This window comes from Anolis sagrei, chromosome 4, assembly GCF_037176765.1.
Source record: "Anolis sagrei isolate rAnoSag1 chromosome 4, rAnoSag1.mat, whole genome shotgun sequence".
In the NCBI taxonomy this organism is placed as follows: domain Eukaryota; kingdom Metazoa; phylum Chordata; class Lepidosauria; order Squamata; family Dactyloidae; genus Anolis; species Anolis sagrei.
In genome coordinates this window covers 2874492-2898677 of record NC_090024.1, presented here as the reverse complement: position 1 = coordinate 2898677, position 24186 = coordinate 2874492, and the positions used below count along the sequence as shown (strand labels likewise).

The window sequence follows — 24186 nt, the reverse complement described above, 5'->3', positions numbered from 1 at the left end:
GGTTTGACTTGTCTTAGTTTTGGCCTTCCTTTGTACCTCAAATTGCAGGAGCACATGGTCACTTGCCCCTGAGGATCTGACCACTTCGACCACATCAATCAGGTCCTCCACATCTGTAAGGATGAGATCAAGAGTAGCAAACTCCCTTGTTGCCTCTTCTACCTTCTGGACCATGAAATTGTCTGGTGGGGTATAAATAAAGTGGGGTATAAATCCAATCTCCCCTTTTTGGGCAAAGTCATGGAAAGCGTGGTGGCCTCACAACTCCAGGTATTCTTGAGAGACATGGATTATCTGGATCCGGCACAGTCTGGTTTCAGACCGGGACATGGTACCGAGACGGTCTTGGTCGCCTTAGTGGATGATCTGCGCCGGGAGCTAGACAGGGGGAGTGTGTCCCTGTTGGTGCTGCTGGACCTCTCAGCGGCCTTCGATACCGTCGACCACGGTATCCTTCTGGGGCGCCTTGCGGGAATGGGTCTTGGGGGCACTGCTCTGCAGTGGCTCCAGTCATTCCTGGAAGGCCGTACCCAGAAGGTGTTATTGGGGGACTCCTGTTCAACTCCACAGCCGTTGACCTGTGGGGTTCCTCAGGGTTCTATCCTGTCCCCCATGCTGTTTAATATCTACATGAAGCCGCTGGGTGAGATCATCCGGAGTTTCGGGGTGCGGTGTCACCTGTACGCAGATGATGTCCAACTCTATCACTCCTTCCCACCTGCTACTAAGGAGGCTGTCGAGGTCCTGAACCAGTGCCTGGCCGCTGTAACGGTCTGGATGAGGGCGAACAAACTGAAACTAAATCCAGACAAGACAGAGGTACTCCTGGTCAGTCGCAAGGCCGAACGGGGTATAGGGTTACAGCCTGTGCTGGATGGGGTCGCACTCCCCTTGAAGGCGCAGGTTCGCAGCTTGGGTGTGACCCTGGACTCATCGTTGAGCCTGGATCCCCAGGTTTCAGCGGTGACCAGGGGAGTATTTGCACAGCTCAGGCTCGTGCGCCAGCTGCGCCCGTATCTCGGGAAGTCTGACTTGGCCACGGTGGTACACGCTCTGGTCACATCCCGCCTTGACTACTGCAACGCTCTCTACGTGGGGCTGCCCTTGAAGACGGCCCGGAAGCTTCAGCTGGTTCAGCGCGCGGCAGCCATGTTACTAACTGGAGCGGGAGGCAGGGAGCACACAATGCCCTTGTTGTCCCAGCTCCACTGGCTGCCGATTTGCTACCGGACCCAATTCAAGGTGTTGGTCTTGGCCTATAAAGCCCTAAATGGCTCCGGCCCAAAATACCTTTCGGACCACATCTTGGCCTACGAGCCCACGAGGACCTTGAGATCGTCTGGGGAGGCCCTTCTCTCGATCCCGCCTGCCTCACAGGCACGTCTGGCGGGGACGAGGGAGAGGGCCTTCTCGGTGGTGGCCCCCCGGCTGTGGAACACTCTCCCTGCAGACATCAGACAGGCGCCCTCCCTCATGTCCTTCCAAAAAAGCCTTAAGACATGGCTGTTCGAGAAGGCATTTAATTAAGTGCTATAACAATGTGGTAAAGACGACTGGAAAGGAACAAGGAGTATGAGATTGGTTATGATTCCACTATGAGACGAAGCGGATTTTTAGTGTAACTTTGTAATTGTTGTATTGTTAATATGTTGTTTGTAATTGCCTTTTTGTAAATTGCCTTTTTATATGTGTTGTACACCGCCATGAGTCGCCCTAAAGGGCTGAGAATGGCGGTTAATAAATGCATCAAATAAATAAATAAATAAATAAATAAATAAAAATAACGATAATAGTAGTCACTTGCAAATGTGATCTGCAAGACCGCTGTTTGTTCATCCTAAAGGTGTTGACTAAGGGATTGCTTTTCTGTGTGATTTCCGATTGTCCCCTTGGCCAAATATGCAATTGGTGAAACTGCCATCCTGTGGCGAAACATGGAAGTGTGCCTTCTTCATTCCCTCCAACAAAGAGAAACTGAGGCAGCCTTCCTCTTGGGTTTATTGTAGTTGGGAGTTAAATGGGATTGCCACAGCTCTGCATGAGAGGATAGGCCATAAACCGCCTGATGGAGCCATCAAGTGAGGCCATGTTCTAGAATAATAATTTATATATATCGATCTATAAATAAAAACGTAATGTTCGTTTGTGGGATTAACATAACTCAAGAACCACTGGGGGAATTGACACCAAATATGGACACAAGACACCTAACAATGTATGTCCTTCACTCAAAAAACTGATTTTGTCATTTGGGAGTTGTAGTTGCTGGGATTTATAGTTCACCTACAATCAAAGAGCATTCTGAACCCCACCAACGATGGAATTGAACCCAACTTGGCACACAGTTCTCCCATGACCAACAGAAAATACTGGAAGAGTTTGGTGGGCAGTGTCCTTTGGTTTTAGAGTTGTAGTTCACCTACATCCAGAAATTACTGTGGACTCAAACAATGATGGATCTGGACCAAACTCCACACGAATACTCAATATGCCCAAATATGAACACTGGTGGAGTTTGGGGGAAATAGAATCTTGACATTTGGGAGTTGTAGTTGCTGGGATTTATAGTTCACCTACAACCAAAGAGCTTCTGAACCCCACCAACGATGGAACCGAACCAGACTTGGCACACAGTTCTCCCATGACCAACAGAAAATACTGGAAGGGTTTGGTGGGCAGTGTACTTTGGTTTTAGAGTTGTAGTTCACCTACATCCAGAAATTACTGTGGACTCAAACAATGATGGATCTGGACCAAACTCCACACGAATACTCAATATGCCCAGATGTCAACACTGGTGGAGTTTGGGGAAAATAGAGTCTTGACATTTGGGAGTTGTAGTTGCTGGGATTTGTAGTTCACCTACAATCACAGAGCATTCTGAACCCCACCAAAGATAGAATTGAACCAAATCTCCCACACAGAACCCCCATGTGGGCCACAGCAAAGCGTGGCAGGGCTAAAAAAAAAAATTGTCATTTGGGAGTTGTAGTTGCTGGGATTTATAGTTCACCTACAATCACAGAGCATTCTGAACCCCACCAAAGATAGAATTGAGCTAAACCTCCCACACAGAATCCCCATGTGGACCACAGCAAAGCGTGGCAGGGGACGGCTAGTATATAAATAAAAACGTAATGTTCATTTGTGGGATTAGCATAACTCAAAAACCACTGGACAAATTGACACCAAATTTGGACACAGGCCAACAAGTGAACATCACTCATAAAAATACTGAAAAATACTGTAGAAGAGACTTTAAAAGCTCCAAAATAAAAAAAAGTACATTGCAACGCATGCACAAAACCACATGCACAAAACTGCACAAGAGGAGACTGTATTGTCTAAAAGAAAACATTTCATATATTCATACCTGTTGCAATATTTTACCCAAAACACATATACACAGACTGGGCCACAGCAACGTGTGGCAGGGTTTCAGCTAGTGTATGTTTATGTATGTATGTATGTATTTTTGTGTGTACGTGTGTGTGTGTGTATATATACACACACACATACATACACACACGCACACACACCCTATATCCCACTTCTCCCTGTAGTTTAGGTTACAATAGGGTTAAAACAGAATGACAAAGCACTATTAAAATACATATAACATAAGACCTGTGGAGTCTTGGGAGCTGTCGTTTGGTGAGGCAACATCAACATGCACATCATCCCCAATTCCCATCATGAAAATCAACATGATCATCAGACATAATCACAGGCTGAACAGACTGACATACAACACTGATGTTGATGAGGGGGGTGGTGGTGGTGGTAATAACAATGGGGTGTTGTGTGGTTTCTGGACTGTATGTCCGTGTTCTAGCAGCATTTTCTCCTGATGTTTCGCCTCCATCTGCAGGTGGCATCTTCAGAACCTTCGACAATAATACTAATGTTTTGCCATTTGAGTTTGTTGCTTTGTGTCCTGTCCTCTTGAGCAGCAGGAAACAACCTGTCTCTGTTGTTCACATGACATCCCCAAAGATACTTGCAGGTGGCTCTCATCTCACCTCTTCATGATGTTTCCTTTCCATAGGGATGAGCAGCGGTGCCCCTGAGGAACTCCCTTTGTAGCTCCGGACACAAGACCCAGCTCTCCATTCAGAGAGATCTCCATTCACCAAAGGTACGATTGCCCCACTCTTAGCCTTTCCCCTCTTTCCACGAATCCTAGAATGATAGATCCTAGATTTTGCCAATGCACAAAAACAGCAGAGTTTCAGAAGTATTCCTATTCCTAATCATATATCTACTTTCCCAAAAAGCATCTTGTTTCTATATCAAGCTCTCAAGAGGCAAAAATAAAGTAGACTTCATTAAAAGTAACATATTTGGTTTACTCACAACCTTCATGTGTTCAGCATACAGGTACATGACTTGTCAATCCAGTCACAGTGGTTTCTTAGTGCAGATAACACAGGGCAAATTTATTACAATCAACAGCAACCTGAGTTTGCTGTTGGATGTGGGAGGGGCTGCAGACCACACGATCAGATCTGAGACTGCTCAGAGCTCAGACTCCATTTTAGACTATGGACTGTTAAGAGCAAACTCAGTACAGTTTATACTGCATTGGACTTTCAGACTACAGAGATACTATTAGACTCAGAATAGAGAGAAGCTTTGGACTTTGGACTGCTGGTTACGAGAAAGATGCCCTGTGTTACCTACACAAAGAAACGACTTCAAATCCTCTTTGTAACTGGACTGATATGTAATGTACCTGTATGCTGAATACATGAAGTTTGTGAGTAAATCAACTATGTTAAAGAAGACTGCTTATTTTGGTGTCTTGAGAGCGTGATTTAAACCAAGATATTTTAAGGGAGAGTAGATTTTTTTGGGGGGCAACTGAAAAAAACACTTCTGAAATTCTGCTCTATGTTTTTTGTGCATTGGCATATCTTTGTCCCTGACAGTTCAAAGACATACCTAGGTACATCAGTTAACAGCTAAGAAACCTAATTGCCATGCATGAAGACCATTTTTATCAAAAGGTTATGGCATCATTTTTCAAAAGGTTATGACGTCTAACAACGCCATGCCTTTCCAAAATCATAAAAGCTCCAAAAGGATCTGGAGATTTCCATTTTCCAAAAGAAGAGGGGTTGGATTGGATGATCCTTGCGGTCCCTTCCAAACCTATGATTCTCTAGTTTTAATAGTATTGTCAGAAGACGCTTACTTCTTGGGAGGAGAGCAATGTCCAGTCTCGATAAAATAGTGAAGAGTAGAGGCATCAGACTGGCAACAAAGATCCATTGCCTAGTCCAAGCCATGGTCTTCCCTGTAGTCACCTACGGATGTGAGAGCTGGACCTTAGGGAAGGCTGAGCCAAGGAAGAGAGACGCTTTGGAACTGTGGTGCTGGAGGAAAGTGCTGAGAGTGCCTTGGACTGCGAGAAGATCCAACCAGTCCATCCTCCAGGAAATAAAGCCCGACTGCTCACTGGAGGGAAAGATACTAGAGACAAAGTTGAAGTACTTTGGCCACATCATGAGGAGACAGGAAAGCCTAGAGAAGACAATGATGCTGGGGAAAGTGGAAGGCAAAAGGAAGAGGGGCCGACCAAGGGCAAGATGGATGGATGGCATCCTTGAAGTGACTGGACTGACCTTGAGGGAGCTGGGGGTGGTAACGGCCGACAGGGAGCTCTGGCGTGGGCTGGTCCATGAGGTCACGAAGAGTCGGAGACGCCTGAACGAATGAACAACAACAAATAGTATTGTGTCATAATTGTTATTATTGTTGCACTCCAGAACAGGAAATAGTCCCTCAGACCACACGTTGAGTGAAGGAGCAATCCTTTTTATGAAAGCTTAGCAAAAAAAGCCAAACTAGAATCTGGAAAGCTCACAGGCAGAGGGAGTAAAACTTTCTCCCAAGGCCTGACAGGAACATTCTCATGAGAATCTGCCCTTTGCACCGAAGCCTCTCTGTCAGTGATTCTCCAGTTTTAATAGTATTGTGTCATAATTATTATTAGTGTTGCACTCCAGAACAGGAAATAGCTCCTCTGACTATAAACACACCACACGTTGAGTGAAAGAACAATCCTTTTTATTAAAGCTTAGCAAAAAAAAGCCAGTCGAAATAAATGCTTGTAAAGATAGATAAGGTTCCAAAAAGCAATAAGGCATTCAAAGGCAGCAAGATAAAACAGTGTCTAAATGTAGCAATCAAAAACAATATCCAAAAAACATGAACATATAATCCAAGGCAATGATATTCAGACAGGAATCAAACAAGAAGCAAGAACAGACCAGACGCTGCTAGTCAACTTGAAAGGCTAGAAAGATCCATGAAGACGAGACCACTTGAACAGGGATTCCATGAGGCTTGTGCTTGGTTTCCAAACGATGCCTGATCTGACAAGATTTTCTAAAGGCAAACCTTACATCCCAAAAACTGGTTTTGTTTTCCTCCACTCTTTGACCTTAACTGACAAATTCTTTCGGATCTACGTAAACATTGGGCCTCTTGTTGATTCTGGATAATCTCCAGGCGCTGACACTGCTTATCTGACTCCTCATTAACTTTAGCAGGTGTCAGACTGTTTTCCAAACTAGAATCTGGAAAGCTCACAGGCGGAGGGAGTAAAACTTTCTCCCAAGACCTGACAGGAACATTCTCATGAGAATCTGCCCTTTGCACCGAAGCCTCTCTGTCAGTGTCTGCATGAAACTCATTGACCAAACTGTCTCCATCTTGCGCCTCAGAGTCAGTCCCAGCATCCCCACATCAGAAGCAACAGGGGACTGATTTCCCTCCTCATGTCCAACATCAGACACAGAAACATCAGGAGACTGACACACATTCACAGGTTCAAACACAGGCTCAGGTACATCAATCACAACCTGTGTGCTGGTACGTTTGTATCAGGAGCTCCAACTTTATTTTCCTTCTATTAAGTGTTTGCATGCATTCCAAAGTTTCAGGGATTCTGCAAAAATGTGGCTTCCTTTGGTTTGCAGTCATAGGGCAAGCCACCTGTCTATCAATGTTTAGTTTTGGTTCCGACCCTTGTTCAGGGCAATGGGAAGGGAAGGGAGCCATTTTTTAGTTAGTCTTAGTAAGGAAAGCTAAGTTAGAGGATGTGGACAAGCTTCACCTGCAGAAAAGCTTCGTTTCTCAGGACATTCCGGGGGGAAATTCCCAAAGCTCTGGCTGGGAGCTTGCAGCCTCTCAGCCTTACAGCATCTGAGGGAAACAGCCCTAAAGTCTTAAAGAAATTCCAGAGGGAAAACAGCTTTACAGACCCAAAGAACTCCAGCTGGAGAATCTACAAGCTTTGCCTGGTAGGTTTACTCGGTACCAAGACGCAGTTTGGAATCGGTAGTAGATCCCACACCAACAAAACGTAGATAACAGACAGCCTGGAAGAGGTTAAAAAAGGGTTTTCCTCTCAAAGTATAAGAACAGTTAACGAAGACAGTTGCCTGTCCCTTGTGGACAAGATTAAGGAAGCCACCAGTTGATTTAAAGCCTTAGAATCATAGAATCAAAGAGTTGGAAGAGACCTGGTGGGCCATCCAGTCCAACCCCATTCTGCCAAGAAGCAGGAATATCACATTCAAATCACCCCTGACAGATGGCCATCCAGCCTCTGTTTAAAAGCCTCCAAAGAAGGCGCCTCCACCACATTCCGGGGCAGAGAGTTCCACTGCTGAACGCCTCTCACAGTCAGGAAGTTCTTCCTCATGTTCAGATGGAATCTTCTTTCTTGTAGTTTGAAGCCATTGCTCCATTGCGTCCTAGTCTCCAGGGAAGCAGAAAACAAGCTTGCTCCCTCCTCCCTGTGGCTTCCTCTCACATATTTATACATGGCTATCATATCTCCTCTCAGCCTTCTCTTCTTCAGGCTAAACATGCCCAGCTCCTTAAGCCGCTCCTCATAGGGCTTGTTCTCCAGACCCTTGATCATTTGAGTCGCCCTCCTCTGGACACATTCCAGCTTGTCAATATCTCTCTTGAATTGTGGTGCCCAGAATTGGACACAATATTCCAGGTAAAGTGGTCTCACCAAAGCAGAATAGAGCATGGGGAGCAGGACTTCCTTAGATCTAGACACTATGCTCCTCTTGATGCAGGCCAAAATCCCATTGGCTTTTTTTGCCGCCACATCACATTCCTGGCTCATGTTTAACTTGTTGTCCACGAGGACTCCAAGATCTTTTTCACATGTCCTGCTCTCGAGCCAGGCATCATTGTCCCCCATTCTGTCTCTGCATTTCGTTTTTCCTGCCAAAGTGGAGTATCTTACATTTGTCACCGTTGAACTTCATTTTGTTAGTTTTGGCCAATCATCTCTCTAATCTGTCAAGATCGTTTTGAATCCTGCTCCTGGACTATTGGCTATCCCTCCCAATTTGGTGTCATCTGCAAACTTGTTGATCATGCCTTCTAGCCCTTCATCTAAGTCATTAATAAAGATGTTGAACTCATTGTTTACTTGTTTGTGTGTGTGTGTTTCCTCCCCTCCCAGGCAAAGAGGATGTCTCCCTGGCTGAGTGGTCGGGTCGCGGTCACCCACCTCTTGGTGGCCCTCTTTGGGATGGGATCCTGGGTCGCCATCAACTCCTTGTGGGTGGAGCTGCCCGTGGTGGTCAAGAGGCTCCCGGAAGGTAGGATTAGGAACATCTCTGGAAAGGGGAGTTTCCGTTCACTACAGCTATATTTATTTATTTATCGTGTCGGGAGCAAACCAAACAGTTGTATTGCATTTTTTAACAATCAAACAAACAAAACACAAAGTTTGCAAGCTTGGTAGTTGATTAAATGTCCTTTGACCAGTATCTGGCCCCATGGAGTGCCTCTGGTGTTGCCGCAAGAAGGTCCTCCATGGTGCATGTGGCAGGGCTCAGGTTGCATTGCAGCAGGTGGTCAGTGGTTTGCTCCTCTCCACACTTGCATGTCGTGGACTCCACTTGGTGGCCCCATTTCTTAAGGTTGGTTCTGCATCTCGTGGTGCCAGAGCACAGTCTGTTCAGCGACTTCCAAGTCTGTGTGCCCAGGGGGAGTCTCTCATTTGGTATCAGCCATTGGTTGAGTTTCTGGGTTTGAGCCTGCCACTTTTGGACTCTCGCTTGCTGAGGTGTTCCAGCGAGTGTCTCTGTAGATCTTAGAAAACTATGTCTGGATTTAAGTCGTTGACGTGCTGGCTGATACCCAAACAGGGGATGAGCTGGAGGTGTCTCTGCCTTGCTCCTTTCACTATTGGCTGCCACTTCCCGGCGGATGTCAGGTGGTGCAATACCGGCTAAGCAGTGTAATTTCTCCAGTGGTGTAGGGCGCAGACACCCCATAATAATGCTGCATGTTTATTAAGAGCCACATCCACTGTTTGAGCATGGTGAGATGTGTTCCACACTGGGCATGCATACTCAGCAGCAGAGTAGCACAGCGCAAGGGCAGATGTCTTCACTGTGTCTGGTTGTGATCCCCAGGTTGTGCCAGTCAGCTTTCGTATGATATTGTTTCTAGCGCCCACTCTTTGCTTGATGTTCAGGCAGTGCTTCTTGTAGGTAAGAGCACGGTCCAGAGTGACTCCCAGGTGTTTGGGTGCGCTGCAATGCTCCAGTGGGATTCCTTCCCAGGTGATCTTCGGAGCTCGGGATGCTTCTCTGTTCTTGAGATGAAAAGCACATGTCTGTGTTTTAGACATTGTTTTAGCAATTCAGTGAGAGAAAGCATGTATAAAATGTTCTACAGGAGATCTATAACTTCAGAGCAAATGGCCAAAATAGATAAAACTTGTCGAGGAGAAAACTGGAAGGCTCTTTTGTTGACATCTGGTGGTCCTGCACTATAGTACAAAACTTTTGGAAAAGTTTGGCTATTGAAACAAATAATATGGCCACCAAAAAGGTTAAGAAAAACCCAGGAATGTGCCTTTTAGGATTATTCAGAAAGAGTTATTTATTTAAAACATTTATATTCCACCCTTCTCACCCCGAACCAGGGGACTGGGCACAACATAGATACGGCAAACGTTCAATGCAGTAACATCTATATATATAAAAATACTCTGTGCATAATGAGTACCTTAAAAACAAAACAACCAATGAATGAAATCACATCAAATTTGGCAACAAAATGTCTCACAACACAAGGAGTGACCATCACTCAAAAAATTATGATTTTGTCATTTGGGAGCTGTAGTTGCTGGGATTTATAGTTCACCTACAATCAAAGAGCATTCTGAACTCCACCAATGATGGAATTGAACCAAATGTGGCACACAGGACTCTCATGCCCAACAGAAAATACTGGAACGGTTTGGTGGGCATTGTCCTTGAGTTTGGGAGTTGTAGTTCACCTACATCCAGAGAGCACTGTGGACTCAAACAATGATGGATCTGGACCAAACTATGCCCACATGTCAACACTGGTGAAATTTGGGGAAAATAGACTTGATATGTGGGAGTTGTTGTTGCTGGGATGTATAGTTCGCCTACAATCAAAGAGCATTCTGAACTCCACTAACAATGGAATTGAACCAAACATGGCATATAGAGCTCCTATGCCCAACATAAAATACTGGAAGGGATTAGTGGACATTGACCTTGAGTTTGGGAGTTGTAGTTCACCTACATCCAGAGAGCACTGTGGAATCAAACAATGATGGATCTGGACCATATTTGGCACAAACACTCAATATCCCCAAATGTGAACACAGGTGGAGTTTGGGGAAAATAGAATCTTGACATTTGGGAGTTGTAGTTGTTGGGACTTATAGTTCACCTACAATCACAGAGCATTCTGAACCCCACCAGTGACAGAATTGGGCCAAACCTCCCACAGAGACCCCCATGACCAACAGAAAATACTGTGTTTTCTGATGGTCTTCGGCAACCCCTCTGACACCCCCTCGCAGCCACCCAGGGGTCCCGACCCCCAGGTTGAGAAACACTAGCTTATACATTATTGGATTGTTTTGACAACTTGTCATTCAGCTAAGATTTGCTAGAGCTCCATCAGTTCTGGAACAGATGCTGTTTTCTCCCTTAATGTAAGGAGCCATTGTTTCTGGCTTCCATAACTTAAAGAGTCATTGTGTGCTGGTTTGTGTGCCAAGTTTGGTCCAGATCCATCAAGCCACGAAGAAGGAACCTTTGGAGGGCAAACACACAACACTAGGCAGCCCTCTGCTTTGTAGGACCACATATCCTTCCAGTCTTCATGTTTGGTCCCTGGTGTAGGTGTCTGGCCACAGTGGTCCACGCTCTTGTTACATCCCGAATAGACTACTGCAACGCACTCAACGTGGGGTTGCCCTTGAAGACTGTTCGGAAACTTCAACTGGTCCAGCGAGCGGCAGCCAGATTAACCTAAATAAATAAATAGGACCTGATATCCTTCCATAACTTAAAGGGTCATTGGGTAGTGAAGGGTCTGTGTGCCAAGTTTGGTCCAGATCCATCAAGCCACGAAGAAGGAACCTTTGGGGGGGGGGGCAAACACACAACACTACGCAGCCCTCTGCTTTGTAGGACCACGTATCCTTCCAGTCTTCATGTTTGGTCCCTGGTGTAGGTGCCTGGCCACAGTGGTCCACGCTCTTGTTACATCCCGAATAGACTACTGCAACACACTCTACGTGGGGTTGCCCTTGAAGACTGTTCGGAAACTCCAACTGGTCCAGCGAGCGGCAGCCAGATTAACCAAAATATAAATAAATAAATAGGACCCGATATCCTTCCATAACTTAAAGGGTCATTGCGTAGTGAAGGGTCTGTGTGCCAAGTTTGGTCCAGATCCATCAAGCCACGAAGAAGGAACCTGGGGGGGGGGGGCAAACACAGAACACTACGCAGCCCTCTGCTTTGTAGGACCACATATCCTTCCAGTCTTCATGTTTGGTCCCTGGTGTAGGTGTCTGGCCACAGTGGTCCACGCTCTTGTTACATCCCCGAATAGACTACTGCAACGCACTCTACGTGGGGTTGCCCTTGAAGACTGTTCGGAAACCTCAACTGGTCCAGCGAGCGGCAGCCAGATTAACCAAAATAAATAAATAAATAAATAAATAAATAGGACCCAATATCCTTCCTGCCACTGCTCACCTGCCGTTGTTCTCTCTCTCCTTGCAGGCTGGAACCTGCCGGCTTACCTGTCGGTGTTGATTGCGCTGGGGAACGTGGGCCCGGTGAGCGTGACGCTGGCACACCACTTTGCGCCGGGGCGGCTGAAGGAGCGCTGGCTGATCCACGGGATCCAGGTGCTGTTGGTGGGGGCGTCCATCCTGCTGGCGGCTTTCTGGGAGCACACGGCGACAGTGGGGGGCGCGCCGCACAGCCTGGCTTACCTGGCGTTGGCCTTCGCCCTGGCCCTGGCCTGCTGCACCTCCAACGTCTCCTTCCTGCCCTTCATGTACAGCTTCCCGCCGCTCTTCGTCCGCACCTTCTTCATCGGCCAGGGCCTGAGCGCCCTCCTGCCCTGCATCCTGGCTCTGGGGCAGGGGGTGGGGCAGCTGGAGTGCCCCAACGCCACGCAAGGCGCCAATGCGTCCTTCCCACGTTATCTGGAGGAGAACTTCTCGGCCACCACGTACTTCTGGCTCTTGGTGGGACTGTTGGCCGTTTCGGCACTGGCCTTTTTGGCCATGGTGATGTGGCACGAACGTGATGGAGGGAACGGGGAGAAAGCCTCCTCCAAAGAGAGCGTGGCCACCGAGGAGTCCTTCCCGCTGCAGACGGACAGCACGCCCTCCTCTGAATGCAGCCCGGGGGACGTGGCGGGCAGCCCACCCAAGCCCAGCACCGCCGTCGTCGCCGTCCCCTTCTGGACGAGACGGAACGCCTTCCTGCTGGTGCTTCTGGGGGTCTCCAACGCCCTCACCAATGGGGTCCTGCCCTCTGTCCAGACCTACTCCTGCCTGCCCTATGGAGCCATGGCCTACCACCTCTCCGTGGTGCTCAGCAACATCGCCAACCCCGTGGCTTGCTTCCTCGCCATGTTCCTGCTCTGCCGGTGAGTCATTTTTATGGTGTCGTAAAATACTTCCCTTCTTTAAGCGGTCCCTAATTTCTCTACTCACAGCTCAGCTGTTTTCAAACTGCTTAGGTGGATAGTAAGCTAGCCTTGACAGTCGGGTGCTCAATCCGACTCAGGCTTTGAACCTGTCATCTTCCAGTCGGCAATTGTCGCACCTCAGAGTAGATTCACCTTCCTGAAATCACCAAAACTGCACACAGACTGAAGTCTTTGTAGTTTATAGAAGTAAAAGTTCATAGAAGCAAAAGTTCCAAAAGATCAATAAGGCATAGCACTATAAAGCAGGATTCCAAGAGTCACTGACAAAACAATCTCTCATGAGAACATGACAAAGTCCCGAACCATGGACACAAGAACTGCAAGATAATCCAAGCAAACGAGCCCAAGCTGCTTGGTTGAGCGAGAAGTTGCTTTGACAAAGGTTTGTTTACAAACACACTGCTTAATATCCTTTGCAATACACGAAAGCATTTCTCTGGCCTCCTTCTTGTTGGCTATTCTCACACTCCTTCGAACTCTGAATTCCAAATTGTCAGCCCGATCTAAGGTTCCCGTTTCCTCAAGGTCAGGCTGCTCGTTAGTGTTGAAAGGGACTTTGAGTGAAATTTGCAAATGCTAAGCAAGGGGCTTTGAATGAAATCAACAGCAAAAGAGAAATATACCCTTTCTCTGTAGAAAAGGAGCAACACGGAAGAAAACGTTTTAAAAACAAGAGGCATCATGTAGAGGTCATACAAACTTCAAGCCTACATAGGAAGTTGTGTTGTGGTTAAGCCAAAGGTTGTGGTTAAGCGCAGAGTCTGCAGGTACAAGAAGGTACTTTCCATCAAAAGGTCAAGGGAGAGGGGCTGGAAAGAGAGGACTTTCCATGACCTATAACTTGAGTATAAAGGTCAGCAGAATCAGAGGAGGGGGCGGCAGTCTTTGAAAGCTCATGCAGAAGTGATGACTGTCCGTCTCATGCTGATTAGCTTGATTAAATGGTGTCTTACATCAACCAATTGGACTCTGTGGATTTCTTCGAAAAGGGACCCCACACCCTAAACCCGTGATCCCTTACAGTGTCAGCCTGGTTGCCTTCCTGCCTACTCTCAGGCTGAGAACGGTCCTCCTTTTCTGAGTCAATTTGCACCTGCACTAGTTTCAGCATCAACAACATCCTTCCCTGCTGTGGGAAACTGAACTTGCACACCCTGTTCCTCTCATTGTCCACCACAGGAACATTTTGAACCTGATTGTGAACCTGAATCCCATCATCCTCGTCAGAGTCACTCTGAGACCCCATCTGAGTCACAACACTATCAGTCTGAGTCACAACAGCAATGATCTAACCAGCTGTGCTACAGCCCGGCCCTTTTATTTACCCTATTTATACCCCACTATTCTCAACCCCATAGGCGACTCAAGGCGGCTTACATATAAAGGCAACGATTTGATGCCATGTAAACATACATACATAATAAAATAAGCATATGGGGACGCCTCGCTCGAGAGCAGGGCGTGTGAAAAAGATCTTGGAGTCCTCGTGGACAACAAGTTAAACATGAGCCAGGAATGTGATGTGGCGGCAAAAAAAGCCAATGGGATTTTGGCCTGCATCAAGAGGAGCATATTGACTAGATATAAGGAAGTAATGCTCCCCATGCTCTATTCCGCCTTGGTTAGACCACACCTGGAATATTGCGTCCAGTTCTGGGCACCACAATTCAAGAGAGATATTGACAAGCTGGAATACTGTGTCCAGAGGAGGATGACTAAAATGATCAAGGGTCTGGAGAACAAGCCCTATGAGGAGCGGCTTAAGGAGCTGGGCATGTTTAGCCTGAAGAAGAGAAGGCTGAGAGGAGATATGATAGCCATGTATACATATGTGAGAGGAAGCCACAGGGAGGAGGAGGAGGGAGCAAGCTTGTTTTCTGCTTCCTTGGAGACTAGGACGCAATGGAACAATGGCTTCAAACTACAAGAAAGGAGATTCCATCTGACCTCTTGGGCCATCATCCAGTCCAACCCCATTCTGCCAAGAAGCAGGAATATTGCATTCAAATCACCCCTGACAGATGGCCATCCAGCCCCTGTTTCAAAGCTTCCAAAGAAGGAGCCTCCACCACACTCCACAGCAGAGAGTTCCACTGCTGAACGGCTCTCACAATCAGGAAGTTCTTCCTCATGTTCAGATGGAATCTCCTTTGCCTGGAATTCCTTATGACTAGTAGGCTGTTGGGAATTGTGGGACTTGAAGTCCGAAACACCTAAAAGGCTGAAGTTGGTCCATGCCTATAGTAGTGAATGGCTAGCTGAGGTTGCAGTTGTGGCCACCCCAATGCATTGCTTGCCTCTTCTTTTGCCTTCCAGGTCACTGGTGGGCTTGACCATCATCTCTGCAGCCGGGTGCGTCTTTGCCGCTTACCTGATGGCTCTGGCCGCCTTGAGCCCCTGCCCACCACTGGTAGGGAGCCTCGCCGGAGCCACCTTGGTGGTAAGTATATAGTAGCCATTATGGCCATGTTCAGAGAGAGGGAGCATTGCTTTTCTGTTTCTCCAAGGGACGGTTTTCTGTGGTCAGGAAGGGACCAAAGGTGGGCTTCACCCCGCAGGGGACTCAGGGCGGATTACAGTGTACACATATATGGCGAACATTCAATGCCAATTAGACATACAAACAGATACAGACATACACAGAGGCTATTTAACTTTTTCTGGCCGCCAGGGGAGCTGTCGCTTTCATCGTCCATCTGCGACACTGATGAAGCACTTCCTCATTCCCCGCATGCTTCCCCGCTGGAATGCTTTGCTGGAGTCTTCTTTATGGCCTCATAAATCAGTTAACTTAGCCTCCCCACACTTTAAGGTGGTACCTAATTTTCCTACTTGACAGATGCAACTGTCTTTTGGGTTGCAAAGGTCGACAACAGGCTACACACAATTGGTTGGAAACCCACTCCAACCTGGGCTGGCTTCGAACTCATGTCCTTTTGGACACTCAGCCAGCTGCGCCACAATCCCGGTGATAGATATATATATATATATATATATATATATATATATATATATATATAAATGTGTGATAGCGACCATAACAGTTACTATCAATTAATGCTTATGCATCTATGTCTATGTGCATATGTATGAATATGTGTGTGCATAAATATTAATGCATACATATGTACTTGTGTGGGCATAAGTATCGATGCACATGTATGCATATGCATGTGCATAAGTATTAATGCATATGCATGTATATGTGTGTGCAAAAGTATAAATGCATATATATGTGTGTGCATATCTATTAGGCATTTTATCAACACACACACACACACACACATATATAAAAGTATTAATGCATGTGCATGTATATGTGTGCATATGTATTAATGCATGTGTGTGCGCACACAGAAGTATTAATGCATATGTATGGTATGTACATGCATAACTATTAATGCATGTGTATCTTTATGCATGTGCATTAATACGTGTGTATGTATATGCATGTGCATAATATCAATGCATATGAATGTATATGTATGTGCATGTGTATTAATGCATGTGTGTGCATGCACACAGAAGTATGAATGCATATGTATGGATATGTACATGCCTAACTATTAATGCATGTGTATGTACATAAGTATTAATACATTTTTATGTATGTGTGTACTTAAGTATCAACTGCATAAGTATTAATGCATGTGCATGTATATGTGTGTGCATATGTATTAATGCATGTGTGTGCACGCACACAGAAGTGCGAATGCATAAGTATGGGTATGTAAATGCATAACTATTAATGCATGTGTATGTATATGCATGTGCATTAATACATATGTATGTATATGCATGTACATAAGTATTAATACGTATAATGTATATGTGTGTGCTTACGTATCAACATATATCTGTGCATAAGTATTAATCCATGTGCATGTATATGTGTGTGAAGAAGTAAAATGCATGTGTGTGCACGCACACAGAAATATGAGTGCATATGTATGGGTATGTGCATGCATAACTATTAATGCATGTATCTGTATATGCATGTGCATTAATACCTATGTATGTATATGCATGGACAAAATTATTGCATATTATGTATAGGCATGCGCATAAGTAATAATGCATCCATATGCATGTATATGATTAAGTATCAACACATATGTGTGTGTGTGTGTGCAGAAGTATTAATGCCTGTATGTGTGTGTGTGTGTGTGTGTGTGTGTGCAGAAGTATTAATGCCTGCATATGGGTATGTGCGTGCATGGCTATTAATGTGTACGTATGTCCAAGTGGCGAGGGATGGGTCCCGAGGCTGACGCTGCGCGTCCTTCTCTTGCAGATTGTCTCCTGGACGCTCTTCCTGGGCCTCTTCTCCTACCTGAAGGTGGTGATTGGGAGCCTGCTCCACGAGGCCGGACACTCGGCCCTGGTCTGGTGCGGGGCGGTCATCCAGGCCGGCTCCTTGGTGGGGGCCCTGGCCATGTTCCCCCTCACCAGCATCTACCACCTCTTCCAGAGCGGGAAGGACTGCGTGGACAACTGCGCGGCCTGAACAGGGGTCCCCCCGAAAGGACCCTCCGGCTGCATTTTGGCACTTATGGGGGCGAGGGAGGCTTCCCCAGACTTTTGGGAGAAATCCCTCCCTGCCCTGGACACCCATTGTCCAGTAAGGCCACTGAGCTCTCCACTTCTTCTCTGGCCTTTTCCTATATGGCACACGCACACCCATGCGCCTTCCCACAAATCCTGGGGGTCCCAGGAAGTGTTGAGCATCGCTCAGTGTGGCCTTACGGTGCCAATGTGACCTTTGGTGAGTGTCCAGCTAGCACTTTAATGGCCAGGCCAAGCCAACACATTCTCCCAGTCCACTGACCTGCTGCGAGCATATGTATTAATGCATATGTATGTATATGTGTGCATATGGATTAATGCATATGTATATGTATGTGCAAACATTGTTGCATATGTATGTAATATTAGTGTGCATAAGTATTAATACATATGTGTGTGCATATGTATGTATATGTATGTGCATAAATATTAATGCATGTGTGTACATGTATGTGCATAAGTAATGCAAATGTGTACACACGTGTGTGCATAAGTATTAATGCAAATGTATGCATGTGTATATGCATATGTATGATTATGTGTGTGCACATGTGTGCATAAGGATTAATGCATATGTATATGTGTGTGCATAAGTATTAATGCATATGTATGTATATGTGTGCATATGGATTAATGCATATGTATATGTGTGTGCAAACACTGTTGCATATCTATGTAATATGTGTGTGCATAAGTATTAATACATATTTGTGTACATGTGCATATATATGTATGTGCATAAATATTAATGCATATGTATACACATGTGTGCATACGTATTAATGCAAATGTATGTATGTGTATATGCATATGTATGATTATGTGTGTGCATATGCATTAATGCATATATGTGTGCATAAGTATGTATATGTGTGCATAAGTATTAATGCATATGCATATATGTATGTAATATGAGTGTGCATAAGTATTAATACATATGTATGCATATGTGTGCATATGGATTATTGCATATGTATATGTGTGTGCAAGCATCGTTGCATATGTATGTAATATGTGTGTGCATAAATATTAATACATATGTGTGTGCATGTGTATGTATATGTGTGTGCATAAATATTAATGTATGTGTGTACATGTATGTGCATATGTATTAATACATATGTATACACGTGTGTGCATATGCATTAATGCAAATGTATGTATGTGTATATTCATATGTATGATTATGTGTATGCATATGTGTGCATATGGATTAATGCATATGTATATGTGTGTGCAAACATTGTTGCATATGTATGTAATATGTGTGTGCATAAATATTAATACATATGTGTGTACATGTGCATGCATATGTATGTGCATAAATATTAAAGCATGTGTGTACATGTATGTGGATAAGTATTAATGCATATGTATACACATGTGCGTGCATAAGTATTAATGCAAATGTATGTATGTGTATATGCATATGTATGATTATGTGTGTGCATATGCATTTTAAGTATTAATGCATATGCATATATGTATGTGCATAAGTATTAATACATGTGTGTACATGTACGTGCATATATATGTGCATAAGGATTAATGCATATGCATATATGTGTGTATGCGTATGTATTCATGCGAATGCAAGTGTGCACATACTGGACGACTGCCACTCTCTTCCACTCCAGGGGCCCAAGCCATGAGTGGCCCTGAATATCATCCTCATCATCCTCATCCTCATACTTTTCCTCATTCCTTTTCTGGAGGGGCTGCTTCATTCCCGGCTTGTGGGGGGTCCTCCCCTCGCCCGCCTTGCCTTAACAGCAGCACCTTCTTTCCTTTGGGTCCAAAATCACCCCTGATGGGGGGCTGCCTTGGCCTCCCTCCCTTTCCCGAAGCTCTTGGGGTCTTTTATGGGGGGAAACAGCTCCAAAGGTGGTTGCCCCTTGGCACCAAAGAGCAGGTGGGGCACAGCCTTGCGACAAGCTGCGCTGCAGGACAATTAAAGTTTAATTTTCTATTTGAGACTTGGCTTTTGGAGAATCCTTTATCGTCTGCAAAGAAAAAGCAGCAAGACACGATGTGAAATGTGATGTTTGCTCCATACACAACTACCTTCACCCACAAATCATAGCATCCTAGAGTTGGAAGAGACCCCCAAAGGCCATCTAGTCCAACCCTCTCTTACCAGGCACGAAGGCACAATCAAAACACTCCTGACAGATGGCTGTTACCTCTGTTTACAAAGAAGGAGGCGCCATCAAACTCCCAGGCAGAGTTAGAAGGGACTCCCAAAGGCTATCTAGTCCAACCCCCTCCTGCCAGGCAGGAAGGCACACTCAAAGCACTCCTGACAGAGGCCTGTTACCTCTGTTTACAAAGAAGGAGGCGCCACCAAACTCCCAGGCAGAGTTGGAAGGGGTCCCCAAAGGCTATCTAGTCCAACCCCCTCCTGCCAGGCAGGAAGGCACAATCAAAACACTCCTGACAGAGGGTCATCACCTCTGTTTACAAAGAAGGAGGTGCCACCAAACTCCCAGGCAGAGTTGGAAGGGACCCCCAAAGGCTATCTAGTCCAACCCCCTCCTGCCAGGCAGGAAGGCACAATCAAAGCACTCCTGACAGAGGGCTGTTACCTCTGTTTACAAAGAAGGAGGCGCCACCAAACTCCCAGGCAGAGTTGGAAGGGACCCCAAAAGGCTATCTAGTCCAGTGGTTCCCAACCCACGGTGTGTGGACTACTAATGGTTTGCAAGAACTAAAATATGGTCTGCGGCCTTACCGTTACTATACTGTTGCAACGAGAGCAGCTCTTATTATTAAAAATGTGGGTGAGCAGGTGGCAACTACTGCAACATAATTTCTGTATCAGAAACTAGAGCTGATGTGGTCTATCCAATGCAGTTTTCTGAGTCAGCACCCCAGATAACCAAACCAAATCTAAAGTTGAACAAAAACCGATTTGTAACCCTTTGGTACTAATGTTGGAGCAAGCACGCTCCCCTGAGGCAGGCCGTTCTTCTGTTTCCGCCGTCTGCTTCTCTGGCCCTGGAACTCAACAAAGAAGCTCCTGTTTTGTAGCAGGTTTCCTATGAGGCGGGTGAGGCGGTCGTCCTTTGTGATATTATACATCCATGTTCAACATCTACACAAATGACCAGGCCACTGCCAGAAGGGACAGAGAGTTTCATCTATGCTGATGACCGTGCCATTACTGCTCAAGCAGGGAGCTTTGAGATGGTTGAACAGAAGCTCTCCGAAGCTCTAGGTGCTCTGACTGCCTTTTACAGGGAAAACCAGCTGATCCCTAATCCATCTAAAACATAGACATGTGCTTTTCATCTCAAGAACAGACAAGCATCCCAACTCTGAGGATGATTACCTGGGAAGGAATCCCACTGGAGCATTGCAGCGCACCCAAATACCTGGGAGTCACTCTGGACTGTGCTCTGACCTACAAGAAGCACTGCCTGAACATCAAGCAAAAAGTGGGCGCTAGAAACAACATCATACGAAAGCTGACTGGCACAACCTGGGGATCACAACCAGATACAGTGAAGACATCTGCCCTTGCGCTATGCTACTCTGCTGCTGAGTATGCATGCCCAGTGTGGAACACATCTCACCACACTAAAACAGTGGATGTGGCTCTTAATGAGACATGCCGCATTATCACGGGGTGTCTGTGCCCTACACCACTGGAGAAATTACACTGCTTAGCCGGTATTGCACCACCTGACATCCGCCGGGAAGGAGCAGCCAATAGTGAAAGGACCAAGGCAGAGACATCTCCAGCTCATCCCCTGTTTGGGTATCAGCCAACATGTCAACAACTCAAATCTAGAAATAGTTTTCTAATATCTACAGAGACACTCGCTGGAACACCCCAGCAAGCGAGAGTCCAAAAGTGGCAGGCTCAAACCCAGAACCTCAACCAGTGGCTGATCCCAAATGAGAGACTCCCTCCTGGGCACACAGAAGACTGGGCGACTTGGAAGGCGCTGAACAGACTGCGCTCTGGCACCACGAGATGCAGAGCCAACCTTCAGGAATGGGGCCACAAAGTGGAATCCACGACATGCGAGTGTGGAGAAGAGCAAACCACTGACCACCTGCTGCAATGTAACCTGAGCCCTGCCACATGCACAAGGGAGGACCTCCTTGCAGTAACACTAGAGGCACTCCAAGGGGCCAGATACTGGTCAAAGGGCATTGAATCAACTACCAAACTCACACATTTGGTATTTTGTCTGTTTCTTTGCTTTGTTCTGTTAGAAATGTAATACAATTGACTGGTTGCCCTGACACGAGAAATAAATACTAATGTTGGAGAGTGGTCCCTGGTCAAAGTGGTCCCTGCTCAAGTAAATCAAACCCAACATCAATGAATTAAACTACACGTAGTCAGACAAAATTATATGATAACACAAAATCTAAACAAGACATCCACATTAATTTACAACAGCCAGCGAGGATTCACAAAACAGTGTGTAGTCACATAAGGTCGTTGGGCTGGCGTGGACCAGAAAGCCTGAATACAATGTGGGTTGGTTGTGTAGTACTTACTTAGGTGATCCCTTATTGTCTGAGTAGGATAATCCTCCAGGGTGGGTCCGTAGGTGGCTGTGGAGCCCTATTCTTGACCTGCATCTTCTTCTGCAGTGAGGGCATTGGTTTCCAGGTGGAAGGAGGTCCCAGTCGGGGTTGGTGTGACGCGCCTTCCTCTTGGCACGTTTCTCTCTTTTGCCCTCTATTCATGCCTCTTCAAATTCAGCAGCACTGCTGGTCACAGCTGACCTCCAGCTGGAGTGCTCAAGGGCCAGGGCTTCCCAGTTCTCGGTGTCTATGCCAGAGTTTTTAAGGTTGGCTTTGAGGCCATCTTTCAATCTCTTTTCCTGTCCACCAACATTCCATTTTCCGTTCTTGAGTTCAGAGTAGAGCAACTGCTTTGGGAGACGGTGGTCGGGCATCTGGACAACCTGTCCGGTCCAACGGAGTTGATTGCAGAGGACCATCGCTTCAATGCTGGTGGTCTTTGCTTCTTCCAGCACACTATCTTCCCAAGAGATCTGCAGTATTTTCCGGAAGCAGCTCTGATGGAATCGTTCCAGGAGTTGCATGTGACGTCTGTAGACAGTCCACGTTTCGCAGGCATAGAGCAGGGTTGAGAGGACAATGGCTTTATAAACAAGCTCTTTGGTCTCCCTACGGATGTCACGGACCTCAAACACTCTCTGCTTCATTCGGAAAAATGCTGCACTCGCAGAACTCAGGCTGTGTTGTGTTTCAGCCTCAATGTTGATGTCTGTAGACAGTCTATGTTTTGCAGGCATATAGCAGGGTTTGGAGAACAATAGCTTTATAAACAAGTCCTTTGGTCTCCCTATGGATGTCCCGGTCCTCAAACACTCTCTGCTTCATTCAGAAAAATGCTGCACTCGCAGAGCTCAGTTGGTGTTGTGTTTCAGTCTCAATGTTGACGTCTGTAGACAGTCCACGTTTTGCAGGCGTAGAGCAGGGTTGGGAGGATAATAGCTTTATAAACAAGCCCCTTGGTCTCCCTACGGATGTCCTGGTCCTCAAACACTCCCTGCTTCATTTGGAAAAATGCTGCACTCGCAGAGCTCAGGTGGTGGTGTGTTTCAGTCTTAATGTTGACGTCTGTAGACAGTCCACATTTCGCAGGCGTAGAGCAGGGTTGGGAGGATAATAGCTTTATAAACAAGCCCCTTGGTCTCCCTACGGATGTCCTGGTCCTTAAACACTCCCTGCTTCATTTGGAAAAATGCTGCACTCGCAGAGCTCAGGCGGTGTTGTATTTCGGTGTCAATGTTGACTTTGGTGGAGAGGTGGCTGCCAAGGCAGCGGAAGTGGTCAACCTTTTCTAATGTTACACCATTAAGCTGTATCTCTGGCATTGGAGAGGGATTTATTTCATTTATTTATTTACAACATTTGTATCCCGCCCATATCAACCCGAAGGCGACTCAGGGCAGAAGAGCACTTTGGTTTTCTCTGGAGAACAAGCCCTATGAGGAGCGGCTTAAGGAACTGGGCATGTTTAGCCTGAAGAAGAGAAGGCTGAGAGGCGATATGATAGCCATGTATAAATATGTGAGAGGAAGCCACAGGGAGGAGGAGGAGGGAGCAAGCTTGTTTTCTGCTTCCCTGGAGACTAGGACGCAATGGAACAATGGCTTCAAACTACAAGAGAGGAGATTCCATCTGAACATGAGGAAGAACTTCCTGACTGTGAGAGCCGTTCAGCAGTGGAACTCTCTGCCCCGGAGTGTGGTGGGGGGTCCTTCTTTGGAAGCTTTTAAACAGAGGCTGGATGGCCATCTGTCAGGGGTGATTTGAATGCAGTATTCCTGCTTCTTGGCAGAATGAGGTTGGACTGGATGGTCCAAGAGGTCTCTTCCAACTCTAGGATTCTATGATTCTAATGTTCGATGACAGGCCGAGCTTCTCGTATGCTTCTGCGATGGTGTTGAGAGTGGCTTGTAGGTCTTCTTCTGAGTGCGCACAGATGAGATTGTCATCAGCATATTGGAGTTCTATAACTAAAAACCAAAACCATTCAACATTGTGGAAGCCACAAAAAGTTTCTGGAGTATAGCAACT

At 46.2% G+C, this 24186-nt stretch overlaps 1 protein-coding gene across 1 annotated transcript; it reads left to right on the top strand.

Annotated features, from left to right (window-relative positions):
* Window positions 1-4124: 4124 nt before the first annotated feature.
* SLC52A2 (solute carrier family 52 member 2) lies at window positions 4125-18092 on the top strand. Its single transcript, XM_067467212.1, has 5 exons — window positions 4125-4138; window positions 8498-8636; window positions 12105-12984; window positions 15364-15487; window positions 17342-18092. Exons 2-5 carry the CDS (start codon window positions 8507-8509, stop codon window positions 17552-17554), a joined length of 1347 nt encoding a protein of 448 aa, XP_067323313.1. The 5' UTR covers window positions 4125-4138; window positions 8498-8506; the 3' UTR covers window positions 17555-18092.
* The last annotated feature ends 6094 nt before the right edge of the window (window positions 18093-24186 follow it).